The sequence below is a fragment of the Bombina bombina genome, chromosome 6 (assembly GCF_027579735.1).
Source record: "Bombina bombina isolate aBomBom1 chromosome 6, aBomBom1.pri, whole genome shotgun sequence".
Taxonomy (NCBI): Eukaryota; Metazoa; Chordata; class Amphibia; order Anura; family Bombinatoridae; genus Bombina; species Bombina bombina.
Genome location: NC_069504.1, coordinates 344543701 through 344563013, shown reverse-complemented (window position 1 = coordinate 344563013; position 19313 = coordinate 344543701). Strand labels below are relative to the sequence as shown.

General features: G+C 34.5%; 1 protein-coding gene across 7 annotated transcripts in view; it reads left to right on the top strand.

Annotated features, from left to right (window-relative positions):
• Positions 1 to 765: 765 nt before the first annotated feature.
• The window catches only part of MYBPC1 (myosin binding protein C1), a 262117-nt gene continuing 243569 nt past the window's right edge, over positions 766 to 19313 (top strand). For all 7 annotated transcript variants that reach the window (XM_053716989.1, XM_053716988.1, XM_053716992.1 and 4 more), the window contains exon 1: positions 766 to 922. In XM_053716989.1, the coding sequence (XP_053572964.1) occupies positions 898 to 922 (25 nt within the window). In that variant the 5' untranslated portion in view covers positions 766 to 897. The remainder of the gene's footprint in view (positions 923 to 19313) is intronic.

Below are 19313 nucleotides of genomic sequence, written 5' to 3'. Positions count from 1 at the left end.
GTAAACAGGTGCACACATACATTTGGGGATTTGACTGTTGACGTTAACATGGGGTGTTAAATTGGATTTTGCATGCATAAAATCATAACTGAAATGCTACAAATGTACAAGTTTAACACCATTCATGCAAATGAGTTATAACACTGAACGCATGTCTCTTTATAACACTGAACGCATGTCTCTTTATAACACTGAACGCATGTCTCTTTATAACACTGAACGCATGTCTCTTTATAACACTGAACGCATGTCTCTTTATAACACTGAACGCATGTCTCTTTATAACACTGAACGCATGTCTCTTTATAACACTGAACGCATGTCTCTTTATAACACTGAACGCATGTCTCTTTATAACACTGAACGCATGTCTCTTTATAACACTGAACGCATGTCTCTTTATAACACTGAACGCATGTCTCTTTATAACACTGAACGCATGTCTCTTTAGATGTTATATATTTGTGAAGAGGACAAGCATCATCTTGAGAGCTAGGCATTATTCACAAGAGCATTTATCTTCTGGGATGGCCTTTAATTCCTTTTCTGATTCCTATGTATCTATGTTAGCAGCTGAATATAGAACTTCTGAGATGCTCTCATAGCCACATGAGATGTAACAAAGATTCTTTCCAAAGGCGAAGAGTGCAGATCGTTCAGACAGCAGATGTGAGAGTTCCCATAACTGTCAATTTTCTAAATATTTGCATAGTAAATAGAGGAGGTGCCATTTGGTTGCTATTTCAATGTCGTATATAAACTGGAAGAATTATTTGCCCCCTTTGCTCTCTAGCTGATCTTCCTCTCTGACAACTGTTTGTTTATCTGGCTCTTAGTACAGTGCTTTTGTTATCGGGAAGGTACAATAGTCTATGGGAATAAAGAGTTACTGGTAAAATGCCAGAGCCCACAAAGAAAACAGGTGAGTATTGTGGTTTAATTGCTAGACTTAAAGGAGAATTTAGGGGGGGAAATATATAAATTACAAACTGGTGTTTTATACTGACATACTCAATTGGTATAGATAGTTATTAATATACTAAGTTTGTATAACAGTGTTATCATATTGATTTTTGCATCAACAAATCTAAAGCCTTTTTTTGACAAAGTGTAAATTCTAATATTATTTTTGCCTACGTATATGTGTATATGTGTATAGATATATATTTATATGTATCTATCTATCTATCTATCTATCTATCTATCTATATATCTATATATATATATATATATACATTTATACATGCACACTCACACACATATATATATATATCTAAACATAAACATATATACACACACACTATGCTTATTACTAATAAATAGTGTATGCTAAACGTTCTGTCTGTAAATTAGCTTTGCAATACAGTACTTTTGAGCAGCCTATAGTGAAATCTAACATAGAAATAATATTTTGCACTTAATTATGTATCTGAGGCTACAATTCTCTAATCCAAGCTTACCTTCACTATGCTACATGAAAGCTAAAATAACTGACTAGGTTCTCATTTCTTATACATTCTCTAATATTGTTATAGGATGTACCAGATTATTACAGGATGTACAGTACCATTACATTACAAAATATAAGATGCACAGAGAAAATATTATAGTGGCTCTGTATAACTCAGGAAAACTTTATATAAAATAAATGTCCAAAGTATACTATTGTAATAGCTACTATAATGACTTTGTTTAGATACTGTACTTGCCCTAAACTGTTCAGTATATATTTTATATTATTGTATACAGATGTATTACATGTAACAAGCATTGCCCCTTTTGAATAGTGCTGGACTATGATTAGACAACAGTCTTTCCAAAAGTTCCTTTGGGAGGATCTGAAACTAAAAAGCATTCCAGAAGATTATTTCGGAATCCTTATGTTCCATATTGGAACTTGTAAAATCCAGCCCAAGCTTTATGACTCTGGAAATATCTGTTACATGCTATCTCTTTTTTGGCTCACTATTCTGGCCAAAAATGGACAAAGATGATCTGTGCTCTGGCTACATGAGATGTATTGTTCCATATTCTGGGACATTCCAAAACAGATTAGCTTCAGGCACACACTACTAAACCAGTGATGGAGATTGTGTGTTAAAAATTAGCATCTTACCTAATAAATATACTTTTTTAGGTAGTTCCTTGAAAATACTATCCATGTGATTACTTTGTAATAAATGTAAATGGTATATTTTTTATATTTATATATAAAGTGCAAGGTACCTTTTATATTTCTTAAATTTGTTATTTCAATTTGAACAGACGTTGCAGGATTTCTACCACCCGGAGCTCTTGGTCTCATTTTCAAGAGGTTTTTGTTAATTATTCAGAGTGCAAATAGCACTCCAAATGGCATATCTCCATACACTGCGTCAATAATCTCTTTTAAGGAAGCTTCCTGTGATAGCTTTGTACTCAAGTACAACCATTATTACAGAAATTAAGAAAATGTATGCGCATAATTGTTCTAAAACACGATCGCTTGAGTGCAATTGAAGTTAACACTCGTCGGGTTAATGGATCCTCAGAGCATTACACAATACAGTGACACTCATAATAACAGTATCTAATAAAAATTATTTTGAAAAACAATTTGCACAAAAAAGTTGTATGGGCTCAAAGATATGAGATCTCAGGTGTTAGAAAAAAAAGGCAGGCAAATGGATTGAACATAAAGATACATACTGTACATATAGATGTCTAAAGATGGATATGTGTATATATATATTTATATATATATATACACAAATGTATTTATGTATTTATATGCATGTATATGTATTTAAAGACATACATACACATATAAACACATAAATACATATGTGCACATATAAAGACATATATAAACACATAAATACATATGTGCACATATAAAGACATATATAAACACATAAATACATATGTGCACATATAAAGACATATATAAACACATAAATACATATGTGCACATATAAAGACATATATAAGTGCATTTGAGCCCTTTGCAGTTAAGTAGATGAAAACATGTAAAAGCATATTTATGCAATATTCATGTTTAATAAAGTTTTATACTGTGTATTTACTGTAAATATTTTACATTCCAATGTTCTGCCCATAGAAGAATATGTTCTAAGTATTTATTAATATATATATTTATGTTTATATCTATACCTAAATATAATTATATATATATATATATATATATACAGTATATATATACAGTATATATATATATATATATATATATATATATATATATATATACAGGTATAAATATATATTATACCAAAATACCATCAGATATATGTAGAAATTTGTATTTGTGAATAAATAGAACATATTCTGCTATATGAAGAACATTATAATGGGAAATATTCATATTTTCATGTCGGGTTAGCGAACATGAGATTATGGGATCAGGTTTTCGTGTTAGTGGGGTGTTAGGTTTTTTTTGCACTTGTTTGCTCCATTTGACTTCTATGGGGGAATAGGTTATTGCAGACGTAAGGTTAGTGCGAGAGCGATCATTTTTTACTTTCAATGAATAATGCAAGCGCAACCCGACGTGCACAAAAATCTTACTTCTAGTGCACTTAGCACTCTAGAGAAAGCGCTAAAGAGAGCTTCACTCATAATTACACCGTAGTATGTTCAAATCTGCCGTATGAGTAGTTGCACAGATTCACTAGCTACAAGTGCAATATGTGATTACCACATGATTTTGTAAGCACATTCAAATAGCATACAATTAAAAATATGGCTTCTATTACTTTATCTATTAATATCTACAACTTTCCATGGGAGTATACTGAGGTAAGCTCAGGAGTGAGCACGTGTGTTAACACTATATAGCAGCAGTGTTTGCAACAATGTTCATAACAATTATTATTATTATTATCGGTTATTTGTAGAGCGCCAACAGATTAACAATGTTATACATATAGTGCTCAAGACACATGAGAATACCTCAGTATGTTCTAATGGAAAGAAAGTTTCAACAAAAGAAACCAAGAAAATGAGACACATTTTAAAAAAGATTTTTCTTAAAATGTTATATTCTATTTGAATCATGAAAATTAAATGCTTCACTTCCATGCACCTTTAATTAATCAATTACTTATAAAGGAAAACCCATCTTACTCTATTCCAGTCCATCAGAAAACATCTTGCAGCTTTTTTTGCACAAGTTTTCTAAAAATATTTTTTTAGGGGACCCTTATCCTGTTGCAAACCTATTTTGACTACAATAGTAGAGTAAATCTACTTTTTTTACTCTTTTGGGGCAATCACCCATGATCAGTTGATCCAAATATTTTCCTTTATGATTCAGATAAAGTTAAAAGTGTAAAGTTAAAAAACAATTACTTAATTTCAATGATCAAACTTTGTTTTCTTTGTATCCTTTAAAGGGACACTGAACCAAAATGCTTTCTTTTGTGATTCAGATAGAGCATGGAATTGTAAGCAACTTTCTAATTTACTCCTATTATCAAATTTTCTTCATTCTCTTGGTGTCTTTATTTGAAAAGCAAGAATGTAAGTTTAGATGCCGGCCCATTTTTGGTGAACAACCTGGGTTGTTCTTGCAGATTGGTGAATATATTCACAAACAAATGAACAAGTGTTGTCCAGGGTACTGAATCAAAAATAGCTTAGATGCTTTCTTTTTCAAATAAAGATAGCAATAGAACAAAGAAAAATCATAATAGGAGTAAATTAAAAAGTTGCTTAAAATTGCATGCTCTATCTGAATCACGACAGAAAAAATTTGGGTTCAGTGTCCCGTTAATGCAGTGTTTCTCAACCGCGTTCCTCAAGTACCCCACGACAGGCCAGGTTTTCATTATAGCTGAAACAGTGCACAGGTGAAGTAATCAGCTGATCAGTAACACCATGGTCACTAACCTGCTCTCACTCATCAGCTGATTACATCACCTGTGCACTGGTTCTGCTATAAATAAAACCTGGCCTGTTGGGAGTACTTGAGGACCGCGGTTGAGAAACACTGCATTAATGAAAAGGAGGAAGGTTGCCTAAGGAGCGTGCACATATTTAAAGAAACCACTGCAACACAGCACTCCAGACATGCACATGCTGCTAGGTATGCTCTTAAACAAAGAATGTCATGGGATCAAATCAAATTTGATAAAAGAATTAAAATAAAACTTTTTTTAATTGCATCCTCTATCTAAATCACAAAAGAAAAAAAAATATTTAAAATGTAAAGGGACAGTCTACTACAGAATTGTTGTCATTTAAAAAGATAGATAATCAGCCCTCTAGCTGTGAAAAACTGCCAAATGCATTCAGATAAGAAGCTTTCAACAAAGAATCTGAAACATAAAGGTTTAATTTTGACTAGACTGTTCCTTTTAAGTTGCTGAAACAGTGATGAACAATTCCCCTGTTTATACTAGGAAATGCTGAAAAATATATTATTAGCTAGGTTATAAATATTTTATGAATATAGTGACACAAAACAAGAGGGTTTATTGCACACAATATGAGCTTGCAAGGAAAATATAATAGAATGAACACACTAGACAGTCATTAGCAATTTTGACACATTTCCTCCTTTTCCATTGGCTGCTTATTTTTTTCTTCTGATTGATCCACAAAATGTTGGCGAAACACACCTTACATGCAATGCAATTGGCAAGAACATCAAAATGAGGAAAACAGCTTTATGACTGAGTGGCAAATCCTAAAAGACTGCATTATAACCCACTGCTTGAATGAGTGTTTGACTGGCATCTGCTTTATAATCAGTTAAAAACTGCAGGTTACTGAATGTTAGAATTCTGATACTAGGAATCTTTCTAAATTAATTTTGATATCATTTAAATTATTACGTTATTGCTTATAACAACTTTTATATGCTGTGACTTTTCTAGTAATGAGTGATACACAAAATAAATTAAAATAATATATATATATATATATATATATATATATATATATATATATATATATATATATATATATATATATATATACAGTATATATATATATATATATATATATATATAGTATATATATATATATATATACAGTATATATATATATATATATATATACAGTATATATATATATATATATATATATATATACTGAACATTATTAAAAACAATCTGTTATATAATCTGCTTGAAATGTTAATGCTATTCCAGCTTGTATTAAAATATTACCCCTTCTCTGTAGTCTTAGATTCTAAGCCAACTCTTTCCTAGAATTACTCATAGTCATTAGCAATGTGTATGATTCCCATGCATATTATATGTCCCAATTAAATTGATACAGGACGTGATGATTGACAAGCTTGCTAAAATTAATTATCTTAAAGGTTATCCCTTGAATATTACATTAAAAGGACTGTCTACATTAGAATTGTTATTGTTTTAAAAGATAGATAATCCCTTTATTACCCATTCCCTAGTTTTGCATAACCAACACGGTTATATTAATATACTTTTTACCTCTGTGATTATCTTGTATCTAAGCCTCTGCAAACTGCCCCCTTATTTCAGGTCTTTTATGCATTTTAGCCAATCAGTGCTGGCTCCTAGGAACTCCATGTACGTGAGCACAGTGTTATCTAAATGACACACATGAACTAACACCCTCTAGTGGTGAAAAACGCCCTGAGAGAAGAAACAGCCTTCAAGAGCTTAGAAATTAGCATATGAACCTCCTTGGTTTAGCTTTCAACTAAGAATACCAAGAGAACAAAGCAAAATTGGTGATAAAAGTAAATTGGAAAATTGTTTAAAATTACATGCCCTATCAGAATCATGAAAGTTTATTTGGACTAGTCTGTTCCTTTAAAGGGATACTAAACCCAATTTTTTTTAATGACTCAGATATAGGCCCCTATTTATCATAGGTCTTGCGGACCTGATCCAACAGTGCGGATCAGGTCCGCAAGACCTCGCTAAATGCGGAGAGCAATACACTCTCCACATTTATCATTGCACCAGCAGCTCACAAGAGCTGCTGGTGCAACATTGCCCCCTGCTGACTCGCGGCCAATCGACCGCCAGCAGGGAGGTGTCAATCAACCCGATCGTATTCGATCGGGTTGATTTCCGGCGATTCCTGTCCGCCTCATCAGAGCAGGCGGACAGGGTTATGGAGCAGCGGTCTTTAGAAGACTCGCCAGAAACACGGCCCTTCGGAGCTTGATAAATATGGCCAAAGTGTGCAATTTTAAGCAACTTTCTAATTTACTCCTATTATCAATTTTTCTTTGTTCTTTTGCTATAATGTTACCCCATTCTTACTCATGGCCAATCACGAGTGAGCAGCTGCTGTCAATCATCCCTGCCAGACTTGTCTGGGGTTAATGCAAATTAACAGCTCAGAACTGGCGTATAAATTAGGAAGCAACAGTGTGATGGCAGCTGCTTCTTAACTATCAACTGCAGGCTCGCTCATTCTCCAAAGCTGCATAGCGCAACTTAATAAATGGAGCCAATTGGGTGTCATTATAGTGATAAAATTGCACGCTCTAAGAAACGTCAAAGAAGCTAAATTAATAGTTAATGGGACATTAAACCCAACATTTTTCATTCATGATTCATATAGAGAATGCAATTTTAAACAACATTACAATTTACGTCTATTATCAAATTTGCTTCATTCTTTAGATATCCTTTGTTGAAGAAATAGCAATGCACAAAGGTGACCCAATCACACGAGGCATCTATGTGCAGCCACCAATCAGCAGCTACTGAGCCTATCTAGACATGCTTTTCAGCAAATTATATCAAGAGAATGAAGCAAATTAGATAATAGAAGTAAATTAAAGAGTTGTTTAAAATTGCTTGTTCTATCTAAACCATGAAAAAAAATTTTTGGGTTTAATGTTTCTTTGAAGTGCCATTCACAGAGCACAGCTTATCCCGAGCAGAACCTGACCAATATCCAATCAGCAGAGCTAGTCACACAACCCAGCTATGCAACAAAATAACATTCAGCTTTATTTTAACTAGGTTACACTGGATATTGAACCTTTTATTTGTAATGAAAATTAAAAGGACATTGAACACCTTGAGATTGTAATACAAAATGTTTAATTTTGTGTAGTAAAACAAAATACTTTTATTATTTATTTTGTCCCATTTCAGTGTAATTTACCTCTGAAAATAGTGGGATTTCTAATTCTCTAAAGTAATAAGCGCCGCTATTTTCAAACCTAGGTTTAATTTACCTAAGCTCTTCTGCTGAGGTCAAATAGGGACAGATAAAGGGCTAGATTACTAGTGGAGTGGTATTTAACTTTAGTGTGCGCCGGGTAGCTCTCATATTACAATTTGAAAGTAAAACGTTTTCACTTGCGCTCTAACCTGATGAGCGTAAAAAGCTGAACTTCGACTATCGCACGTGTGTTAACATACTTCCCCTTGGGAGTCAATGGAGTAAAAAAGTGGAAAAAAACTAACACCCTACTCGTGCATAAACCTGATCACATATTCTCAAGTGCGCTAACCCGACATATGTAAATATGAATATTTCAGATTCCAATGTTCTTCACATAGAAGAATATGTTCTATTTATTCATACATACGTCTGATGTCTCAGCTCATGATCTCCTCCTCTCTTGTTACCTCCTCACGTTCCCATTTACAAGACTTCTCCAGACTGGCTCCCATCTTATGGAACTCTCTGCCTCGCTCCACAAGACTCTCCCCTAGTTTTGAAAGCTTCAAGCGCTCCCTAAAGACTCTACTATTCAGGGATTTATACAACCTACACTAACCTTCCTATCTCCACTGCTATCCCCTTTAACCCCTTAGCATGTAAGCCTATGTGCCCAGCTGTTTGTAGATCACCTTCATAAGAGCCGGTTACAACAGTGCAACGCTCGGTAGGGCCCTCTACCCATTTGATCCCTTTAAATGTTATCTTGTATGCCGCCTATGTTTATAGCGCTGCAGAATCTGTTGGCACTCTACAAATACCTGATAATAATAACCTGATAATAATACCTATATCTATTTATAAATACAGAGAATATGCTATGTGCAGAACATTGGAATGGGAAATATTTACAGTAAATACATAGCTTTATTAAAACCTTTATTAAAAGAACAGCCCACTTCAGAATTTGTATTGTTTAAAAAGATAGATAATCTCTACCAATTCCCCAGTTTTGCATAACCAACACTATTAATTGAATATACTGTTTACCTCTGTAATTACCTTGTATCTAAGCCACTGAAGACTGCCCCCTTATTTCACTTCTTTTGACAGGCGTTTTAGACAATCAGTGCTGACTCATAAATAACTCAATGGGAGTGAGCACAATGTTATCTATTTGACACACATGAACTAGCACTGTCTAGCTGTGAAAAACTTAATGAGATAAGAGATGGCTCTCAAGAGCTTAGAAATTTGCATATGAGCCTACATAGGTTTAGATTTCAACAAAGAATACTAAGAGAACAAATTTGACAATATAAGTAAATTAATTCCTTTAAAAATGAATATTGCATAAATACTTTTACATGTTTTCATCAACTTGACTGCAAAGGGCTCCAGTTTACTTTTATATATGTCTAAATATGTGTACATATGTATTTATGTGCTTCTATGCGTATGTATGACTGTAAATACATATATACACAAATACATATGTACACACATACAAACATATATATATATATATATATATATATATATATATATATATATATATATATATATATATATAAAATAGCCGGTAGCCTAGCACTCCTTCCACTCATGTGCAACCATAGCCCGGGTGCAGTCTTCAGAATAATGTATAGGTTAGCTAAGTAGATGAAGGGCACTCTCAGGACTTGTAGAATAGGTAAAAGAATGTAATCTTTATTTTCCAAAAGTAGTAATAACTCAAACAATGTCAACGTTTCGGCCCATTCAAAGGCCTTCTTCAAGACACTGGGAGCCCTGTGAATATCATTGTGCTACGTGCACTGAAGCTGATAAAAATCTGGAAAATAAAGACTACATTCTTTTACCTATTCTACAAGTCCTGAGAGTGCCCTTCATCTACTTAGCTAACCTATATATATATATATATATATATATATATATATATATATATATATATATATATATATATATATATATATATATAAAATTGTTTAGGCATGCATATGTATGTATCTCTATGTTAAATCCCTTTACATGCCTTTTTTTCACCTGTGACCTCATTTCTTTGAGCCCTTATAACTTTTTTGTTCAACATTTTTTTTAAAATAATTTTTATTATTGTTATTATGGGTGTAACTGTACCTTTAAATATGTTTTGTGACACTTTTTTGTTTAGAAAATCAGGTAACTAGAGCTCTGAAGTAGCGATATCCCAACGCACCTCAAATTCAATTGCACTTACTTTTAACTTTTAATACAAGCTCTACATCTGATACGCGCAAACAGCCGTGATAAACCTGATATTGCTTTTGCATAACTGTTAGCGTGCCACTCGTAATCTGGCCCAAAGTATTCAAACAATAGCTGCGTGGAATATACCTTTGTAAAAGTTATTTTTTTTATAATTTTAACATGTCTATATTCCACACAGCCATCGTTTGCACACTTTGTCCCTAATTCTTAAAGGGACAGTCTACACCAGATTATCTTGTATCTAAGCCTCTGCAAACTGCTCCTTTATTTCAGTTCTTTTGACAGACTTACAGTTTAGCCAATCAGTGCCTGCTCCCAGATAACTTCACGTGCACGAGCACAGTGATATCTATATGAAAAACATGAACTAACACCCTCTAGTGGTGAAAAACTGTTAAAATGCATTCTGAAAAGAGGTGGCCTTCAAGGTCTAAGAAATTAGCATATGAACCTCCTAGGTTAAGCTTTCAACTAAGAATACTAAGAGAACAAAGCAAAATTGGTGATAAAAGTAATTTGGAAAATTGTTTAAAATTACATGCCCTATCTGAATCATTAAAGTTTATTTCGGCCTAGACTGTCCCTTTAAATTACAAAGAAAAGGGGACAAAGTAAATCATTAAATTATATTCCAAAGTTGTTTTACTTCTCATAATTAAACATTCTGTATTACAATAATTGTAAATAAAAAAAGCAAGAGGCTGATTCTATTTCTATTGTTATCTACCTTCAAAATAAAGTTGAATGTTTTCTTGTAGCCTTACAATCCTTTCAAAGGGACATGATACCCAAATGTTGAAGCACTTTAAAATGTTGCAGCATAGCTGTAAAAAGCTGACTAGAAAATATCACCTGAGCATCTCTATGTAAAAAAGGAAGATATTTTACCTAAAAAATGTATTCAGCTTACAACAGTAAGTACTCACTGAACAGTTTATACTACAGCTACTTCCAGCTGCAAGTTGAAAAAAAAAAGCAAATGCCAATCAGCATCAGCAGTGCTGAGGTCATGCTATGCTTTGCTGTGATCTCATGAGATTTCACTGAAATCTTGTGAGATTTTCATAGTAATCTTTTTTAAACTGACTAGGGAACATGACTGTGCCTGCACATGCCAGATGCTCGCTCACATGCAAGTACTGAGGCTAGTTTCCTGATTATCTGCTTAAAATCTACTACGTATTCACACCCAATCGTAAAGAGATTTTAAGCAGATAATCAGTTATGCTGCATCACTTTCAAGTGATTTAGCATATGAGTATTATGTCCCTTTAAGCATAACATGTATTTCTGTGTACAATTCTACCTATGTGATTGTTTGCACAAATTATGTTCCAGATGTCACTAAGTCTTAGCACCTATTATTTTATTATGAAATATAAACATGCCTCACTTTATTGAATTGTTTCTGCTAATCTTTTCACAATCTCAAAGAACACTGCAGTAAAGTATGGTATAAAATACAATTTAAATAAATGTGAAGGATCAACTTTCATGGCACCAGCTATTTGTCTGGTAGGACATTGCGTACCATTCTAAATCTGCATAGTTCTTTAAGCCAGTCTCAGAGCTCACATGCTATTGTTTTTATAGTACTATCTCCTTTTGGTGTTAATTGGACCTGGAATGCACAACCATAACGAAAGTAATAACAATGGCTATCAGTCGCCTGTATGCACCTAATACAAAACTGAATTAGGACAGCAACAACTTATCATTCAAGTAAAAAAAAAGAATTATGTGTGAAGATCCTCATATGGTTTTTTTGCACAGATTTTACATTCAAAGCTATTCAAATTCTTTTGAAAACTCAGCAATAACCCACTAAATCCAAGCTTTTGATATATATTTGTGTCACAGAACACCTCTGCTCTTGTCAGACTTTTGTTTTTTAAATTTGTTGAAAAAACTGCATTCAAATATATTAGACAGCCATCATTAAAACTATTAATTAGCTGCCATGTTTTCTTTTTGGCTGCATATCTTTTTTTCCATGATCTGCTCAAATCCACAATAAAATTACCTTGAAAATCATGATAACGTTGTTTTTTTTTTGTTTTTTTTATAGGTTATTAATGTTTTTTTATGTGTTTAACATTTTGAGTGTGGACATATCTGTATCACCATGTGCTAATAATTTCTAATCATCATCTTGTCTTCTGCTATCCATTATAAATGCATCTGCCAGACTGGTCTTCCAGTCGCTTCTCTACAGCATTTCTCTGTCAAGCTCTCCAAGGGCTATCGTTAGCCTTAGGAATAAAACTCTAGATCCTGTCATTCCAAGTCCTAACAAACAAATATCACTGCACCCTCCTACATCTCTGCCCTTTCTGCAAATATTCTCCTACCCGCAACCTTTGCTGTGTCCATTACTTTTTTCTTGATTTTCTTGACCTGCACCAATTTTATGGCATTCTCTGCCTTGCTCCCCTAGACTTGCCCAAAGCTTTCAAAGCTTCAGGCGTTCCCTAAAAATATTTCTTACAACCAATATTTCTCTGTTTTCTTACTCACTTTTCACCATTAAAGTTTATGGGGATTTTCATAGTTAAATCCCTTTCCTGGGCAAGTAGAGGACAAAATTATTACGCGCCCGCAAATGGGCAAATTTGGCGTTTGCTGGCATGCGATAATTAACCAGCCATCACAAGTGGCTGGTTATTGATACCGCAAGCTAGTGGCAGCAATAAGCGCTCAGAAAATTAACCCCAGATTAGATCTATGGTTAATTTTCTAAAAGTGCCCCAAATGCCCTCAAAATAGAGGGCATTAAAGTTTTTTATTAAAAAAAAAATTACCCTTTTTTTAAATAAAAAAAAACTGCACTAGGCAGTTTTGGCACTTTAAAGATGGTGAGAGAGGGGTGTTAGACAAAAACGGCACTGAAAAGTGCCTTTACATTACGGTCTATGGCAACTGTGTGTTCCCATAGACTGCAATGTAAATTTAAATGTATTTGATTATATACATATATATTTATGTGTTAATATGTGAATATACACATATTAACACATAAATATACAGTATATGTATATTTTCATATATATATATATAAATTTAAAAATGCTGCCCTTTGCTGCCTGAGGTTCAGAAATGGCATCAGAACGAAGCTACCGTAGGAGCCTATTGAAGCATGCTCTCGTGAACGCAATGCTTTCTAGCCATTGTGATTTACTTGTAATACCAGCTCACATTATCAGCGCACATAAAAAATACATTACAAAGTACAGTTACACACATACACTATCTAATAAAATCAGGTGTTAGAAAAAAAAAAAAAGACAGATAAAGGGCTTTAACATAGAGATACATACATATACATGTCTAAATATGTGAATATATATATATATATACACGTCTATATGTGTCTACAAATGTATTTATATATATATATATATATATATATATATATATATATATATATATATATATATATGTGTGTGTGTGTGTGTGTGTATTGGAGCATTTTGCAGCCAAGAAGATGAAAACATGTAAAAGCATGTTTTATTTAATAAAGTGTTATACTGTGTATTTAATGTATATATTTCACATTCCAATGTTCTGTACATAGCAGAATATGTTCTGTGTATTTAAAATGAAATATTCCTCTATATATATTTCTGTATATATCTATACCTATATATAATCATCTCTCTCTCTATATATATATAGGTATATATATTGTAACAAAATGCCATCATATATATGTAGAAATTTGTATTAATTAATAAATAGAGCATCCTTTTCTATGTGAAGAACATTGGAATGTGAAATTTTCAGATTTTCATGTTGGGTTAGCGCACTTGAGAATATGCGATTGGGTTTCCACTTTTTTTGCACCCTTGACTTCTATGGGGGAATACGTTATCACGTGTGCTATATTCTAAGTTCAGCCTTTTACGTGCATCGGGTTAGCGTGCAAGCAAAAACAGTTTACCCAACGGACGCAAATGTAATCTGGCCCTGTTTTGGCAAAAATGTTTCTAGTAAAAGTTATCACTGTTTTGAGTTAACATTTTTCTCTGCACATGCATGTTAAGCATAGCTAGATATTCTCAGTGCACCAGTATTTAAAATTCTGCAGCTGCTAACAGCACCAGTTGGGCTTGTATCATGTCAACAATTAACATATTGAGTAATTACCAGATGGTACAAGCATACCAGCTGTGTTTAAAATGCTGGTGCACGGTGCATACTTAAATACACTTTTGAAACAGCTATATGTTTATTAGAAGCATTTTTGCTAAAACATAATAATAATAATAATAATACATAACAAAAATGCTTATTCAAAACTGAAATGCATCTATGTGGATTACAATTTTGGCTTCACTGTCCCTTTAAGGATTAACAATCTTTTGGCTTTTTCATTTTTCCAGACAGCTTTTCAAACAGGGTTTCAAATCTAAGGCCATTGTATCATTTTCCTAATATTTGTAATGGTTTCTGATGACAGCACTTTGATAACTTGTCAGTTTGTATTAGGATATCTCATCAGTGGTTTTCTGATCTATCTGTAAACACATTTCTCACCATTTTTTTTAAATGTATCTGGTTCAACAGCCTTAAAAATACTATTAACAACAGGGGCACTTTCATTCATCAATGTTTACAAAGCAGCCGTTTTGTTAAATAAATAACCTTTTTTTCTTTTCACTGCTACAGCAGCTTCCCCCACCTAGTGATCCTCTATTCACATGTCAGCAATGACTAATCCTGCTTCCTCCAATCACAGCTTTCCCCCCAGGGTAGTCATTGCCTGAGGCCTGATTGGAGGAAGCCGGATTAATCATTGCTGACATGTGAAGAGATGATCTCTATGTGGGGGAAGCTGCTGTAGCAGTGAAAAGAAAAAAAGGTAATTTTTTTTAACAAAACGGCTGCTTTGTAAACTTTAATGAATAAAAGTGCCCCTGTTTACCTTCACTTTAACCTCTATAAAGCTCATTTTAGCCTGATTCTTCAATGGCATATCTCAGCTTCTTGCATGTTACTGTTTTTAGATGCTGTTTCCTGTATATATTTATATTTAATGGCTCAATCACATTTTTTAATCTATGAAAGAAATGCTGAAATTAAATCTACTCAGCTGAATGTACGTTACTGATTGTAGTTATGTGCACAGATATAAAAAGCTGTTAAATCTTAGCATAGAATAATTTGTAAGTGTTAACACACATTGGGACAGATTACAAGTGGAGTGGTATTTAGCACTCACACTTGAGTGCTAATATAGCTGAAAGTAAACTTGTAACATGCGTTGGATATCACACGTATTACAAGTTGAAAGTAAGAAGTTAGCATGCAAGTGAAACACGATGCGTGCTAACTGTAGGACTTCAGATATTGCGACCGTGTTAAATTCTTCTCCCCATAGACTTCAATGGAGAGTGTAACTTAAAAAAAAACACGGAACGCTGGCATGCTAACCCGACATCTATAATGTTTTTTTGTAAAATATATATCTATACCTATATATCTTTATAAATATATACATTTATATATATATATATATATATATACTGTATATATAAATAAATATTTATAAATACAAAGAGCATTTCCTTTTAAGTAAGGAATGTAAAATATTTATAGTAAAAACCATAATTCATGTTAATATGCAATAAAAGTGATTTCTTTCCAAAGGCATGGAGAGTTTACAAATCCATTCAATTACTAGTGGGAATTCAACTCCTAGCCACCAGGTGGAAGCAGGGCCGTCTTTAACGTAGGGCAAAAGGGGCACCTGCCCTGGGCCCAGTCTTTGTTGTGGGACCCAAAGCAGCTGCCCCTTGAGCCTGCGCTGCCCACAAATAGTTTTCCTGGAATCACGGCTTTTACTTATTTATTTTTTGTTTACTATGCTATGCTGTGTGATCGGCATCCCATAGTACTTTGCTCCTCCCCTGCCCTGTGCCCGTAGTGCAGGGTCACAAAAAAGGACGTGCCACGAGGGCGGCAGCGCCTTCTTCCAGGTTGGAAGGTGTCTTGGGTTTGATGGGCATGAAGGTGCTTATGGTTTCAGCTCTCACCATCCACATGTACAACAGTAGATGATTAAGGAAATCCCATCAGAATTATGAATATCAGGTATAAGCAATTTGCAAGGGATATTTACATTTTATTTTTTTAAAAAGTGGGCTTGAAGATAAATATTGGATTGCTAATTTTAAATTTAAAATAATTAATTTTTATTGTTTGAAAAGATAGATAATCCCTTTATTACCCATTCCATAGTTTTGCATTACCAACACAGTTATATAAATACACTTTTTACTTCTGTGATTACCTTTTATCTAAGCCTCTGCAAACTACCCCCTTATTTCAGTTCTTTTGACAGACATCCATTTTAGCCAATCAGAGCTTGCTCACTGGAACTCCACGTGTGTGAGCACATTGTTATCTATATGATAAATGTGAACTAACACCCTCTAGTGGTGAAAAACTATCAAAATGCCCTGAGCATATGAACCTCCTAGGTTTAGCTTTCAACTAGGAATACCAAGAGAACAAAGCAAAATTGGTGATAAAAGTAAATTGGAAAATTGTTTAAAATTACATTCTCTATCTGAATCATGAAAGTTTATTTTGGACTAGACTGTCCCTTTAACCCCTTAATGACCACAGCACTTTTCCATTTTCTGTCCGTTTGGGACCAAGGCTATTTTTACATTTTTGAGGTGTTTGTGTTTAGCTGTAATTTTCCTCTTACTCATTTACTGTACCCACACATATTATATACCGTTTTTCTCGCCATTAAATGGACTTTCTAAAGATACCATTATTTTCATCATATCTTATAATTTACTATAAAAAAATTATAAAATATGAGGAAAAAATGGAAAAAAACACACTTTTTCTAACTTTGACCCCCAAAATCTGTTACACATCTACAACCACCAAAAAACACCCATGCTAAATAGTTTCTAAATTTTGTCCTGAGTTTAGAAATACCCAATGTTTACATGTTCTTTGCTTTTTTTGTAAACTATAGGGCCATAAATACAAGTAGCACTTTGCTATTTCCAAACCATTTCTTTTCAAAATTAGCGACAGTTACATTATAACCCTGATATCTTTCAGGAATCTCTGAATAGCCATTGACATGTATATATTTTTTTTTAGTAGACAACCCAAAGTATTGATCTAGGCCCATTTTGGTATATTTTATGCCACCATTTCACCGCCCAATGCAATCAAATACAAAAAATCGTTCACTTTTCACAAATTTTTTCACAAACTTTTGGTTTCTAACTTAAATTATTTACAAACAGCTTGTGCAATTATGGCATAAATGGTTGTAAATTCTTCTCTGGGATCCCCTTTGTTCAGAAATAGCAGACATATATGACTTTGGCGTTGCTTTTTGGTAATTAGAAGGCCGCTAAATGCCACTGCGCACCACACATGTATTATGCCCAGCAGTGAAGGGGTTAATTAGGGAGCATGTAGGGAGCTGTTTGGGGTAGTTTTAGCTTTAGTGTAGTGTAGTAGACAACCCCAAGTATTGATCTAGGCCAATTTTGGTATATTTCATGCCACCATTTCACCGCCAAATGCGATCAAATTAAAAAAAACGTTAATTTTTTCTCAATTTTAGGTTTCTCACTGAAATTATTTACAAACAGCTTGTGCAATTATGGCACAAATGGTTGTAAATGCTTCTCTGGGATCCCCTTTGTTCAGAAATAGCAGACATATATGGCTTTGGCATTGCTTTTTGGTAATTAGAAGGCCTCTAAATGCCGCTGCGCATCACACGTGTATTATGGCTAGCAGTGAAGGGGTTAATTATGTAGCTTGTAGGGAGCTTGCAGGGTTAATTTTAGCTTTAGTGTAGAGCTCAGCCTCCCACCTAAAACATCAGACCCCCTGATCCCTCCCAAACAGCTCTCTTCCCTCCCCCACCCCACAATTGTCCCCGCCATCTTAAGTACTGGCAGAAACTCTGCCAGTACTAAAATAAAAGGTATTTGGCCCTTTAAAAAAAAAAAAAAAAAAGCATATTTACATATGCTGATGTGTAGGATCCCCCCTTAGACCCCAACCTCACTGATCCCCCACCAAACAGCTCTCTAACCCTTCCCCTCTGCCTTAATGGGCGCCATCTTGGGTACTGGCAGCTGTCTGCCAGTACCCAGTTTTGTAAAAAAAATGTGCCTTTTGTTTTAAAAAATGCCCTTTTCTGTAGTGTAGCTTTCCCCCCACACCAAGACCAACCCCCAACCCCTTCCAGATCCCTTAGATTAGATTTGTAATAATTACACTTAGTTATTTTTTTACTTTTCACTTTATTTTTTTCTGTAGTGTAGCGGTTCCCACCCGCTCCCGCCCCGTGCACGCGCCCGCCCGCCACCCCCCGTGCACGCGCGCGCTCCCGTGCGCACCCCCGTAGATCCCGCCCCCCTCCACTTCACACTGAGCACCGATGGCCGCCCACCCGCCTCCCACGTAAGCTCCCACCCACCAACGATACGGGCCATCGATGTCCGGTGCAGAGAGGGCCACAGAGTGGCTCTCTCTGCATCGGATGGCCAAGGGGGGTTATTGCAGGATGCCTCCATATCGAGGCATCACTGCAATAACCGGAAAGCAGCTGGAAGCGAGCAGGATCGCTTCCAGCTGCTTTCCAGACCAAGGACGTACGCCACACGTCCTCGGTCATTAACTGCGTTTTTTTTGAGGACGTGTGGCGTACGTCCTTGGTCGTTAAGGGGTTAAAGGGACACTGAACCCATATTTTTTTTCTTTCGTGATTCAGATAGAGCATGCAATTTTAATCAACTTTCTAATTTACTCCTATTATCAATTTTTCTTCATTCTCTTGCTATCTTTATTTGAAAAAGAAGGCATCTAAGCTTTTTTTGGTTCAGACTCTGGACAGCACTTTTTTATTGGTGGATGAATGTATCCACCAATCAGCAATAACAACCCAGGTT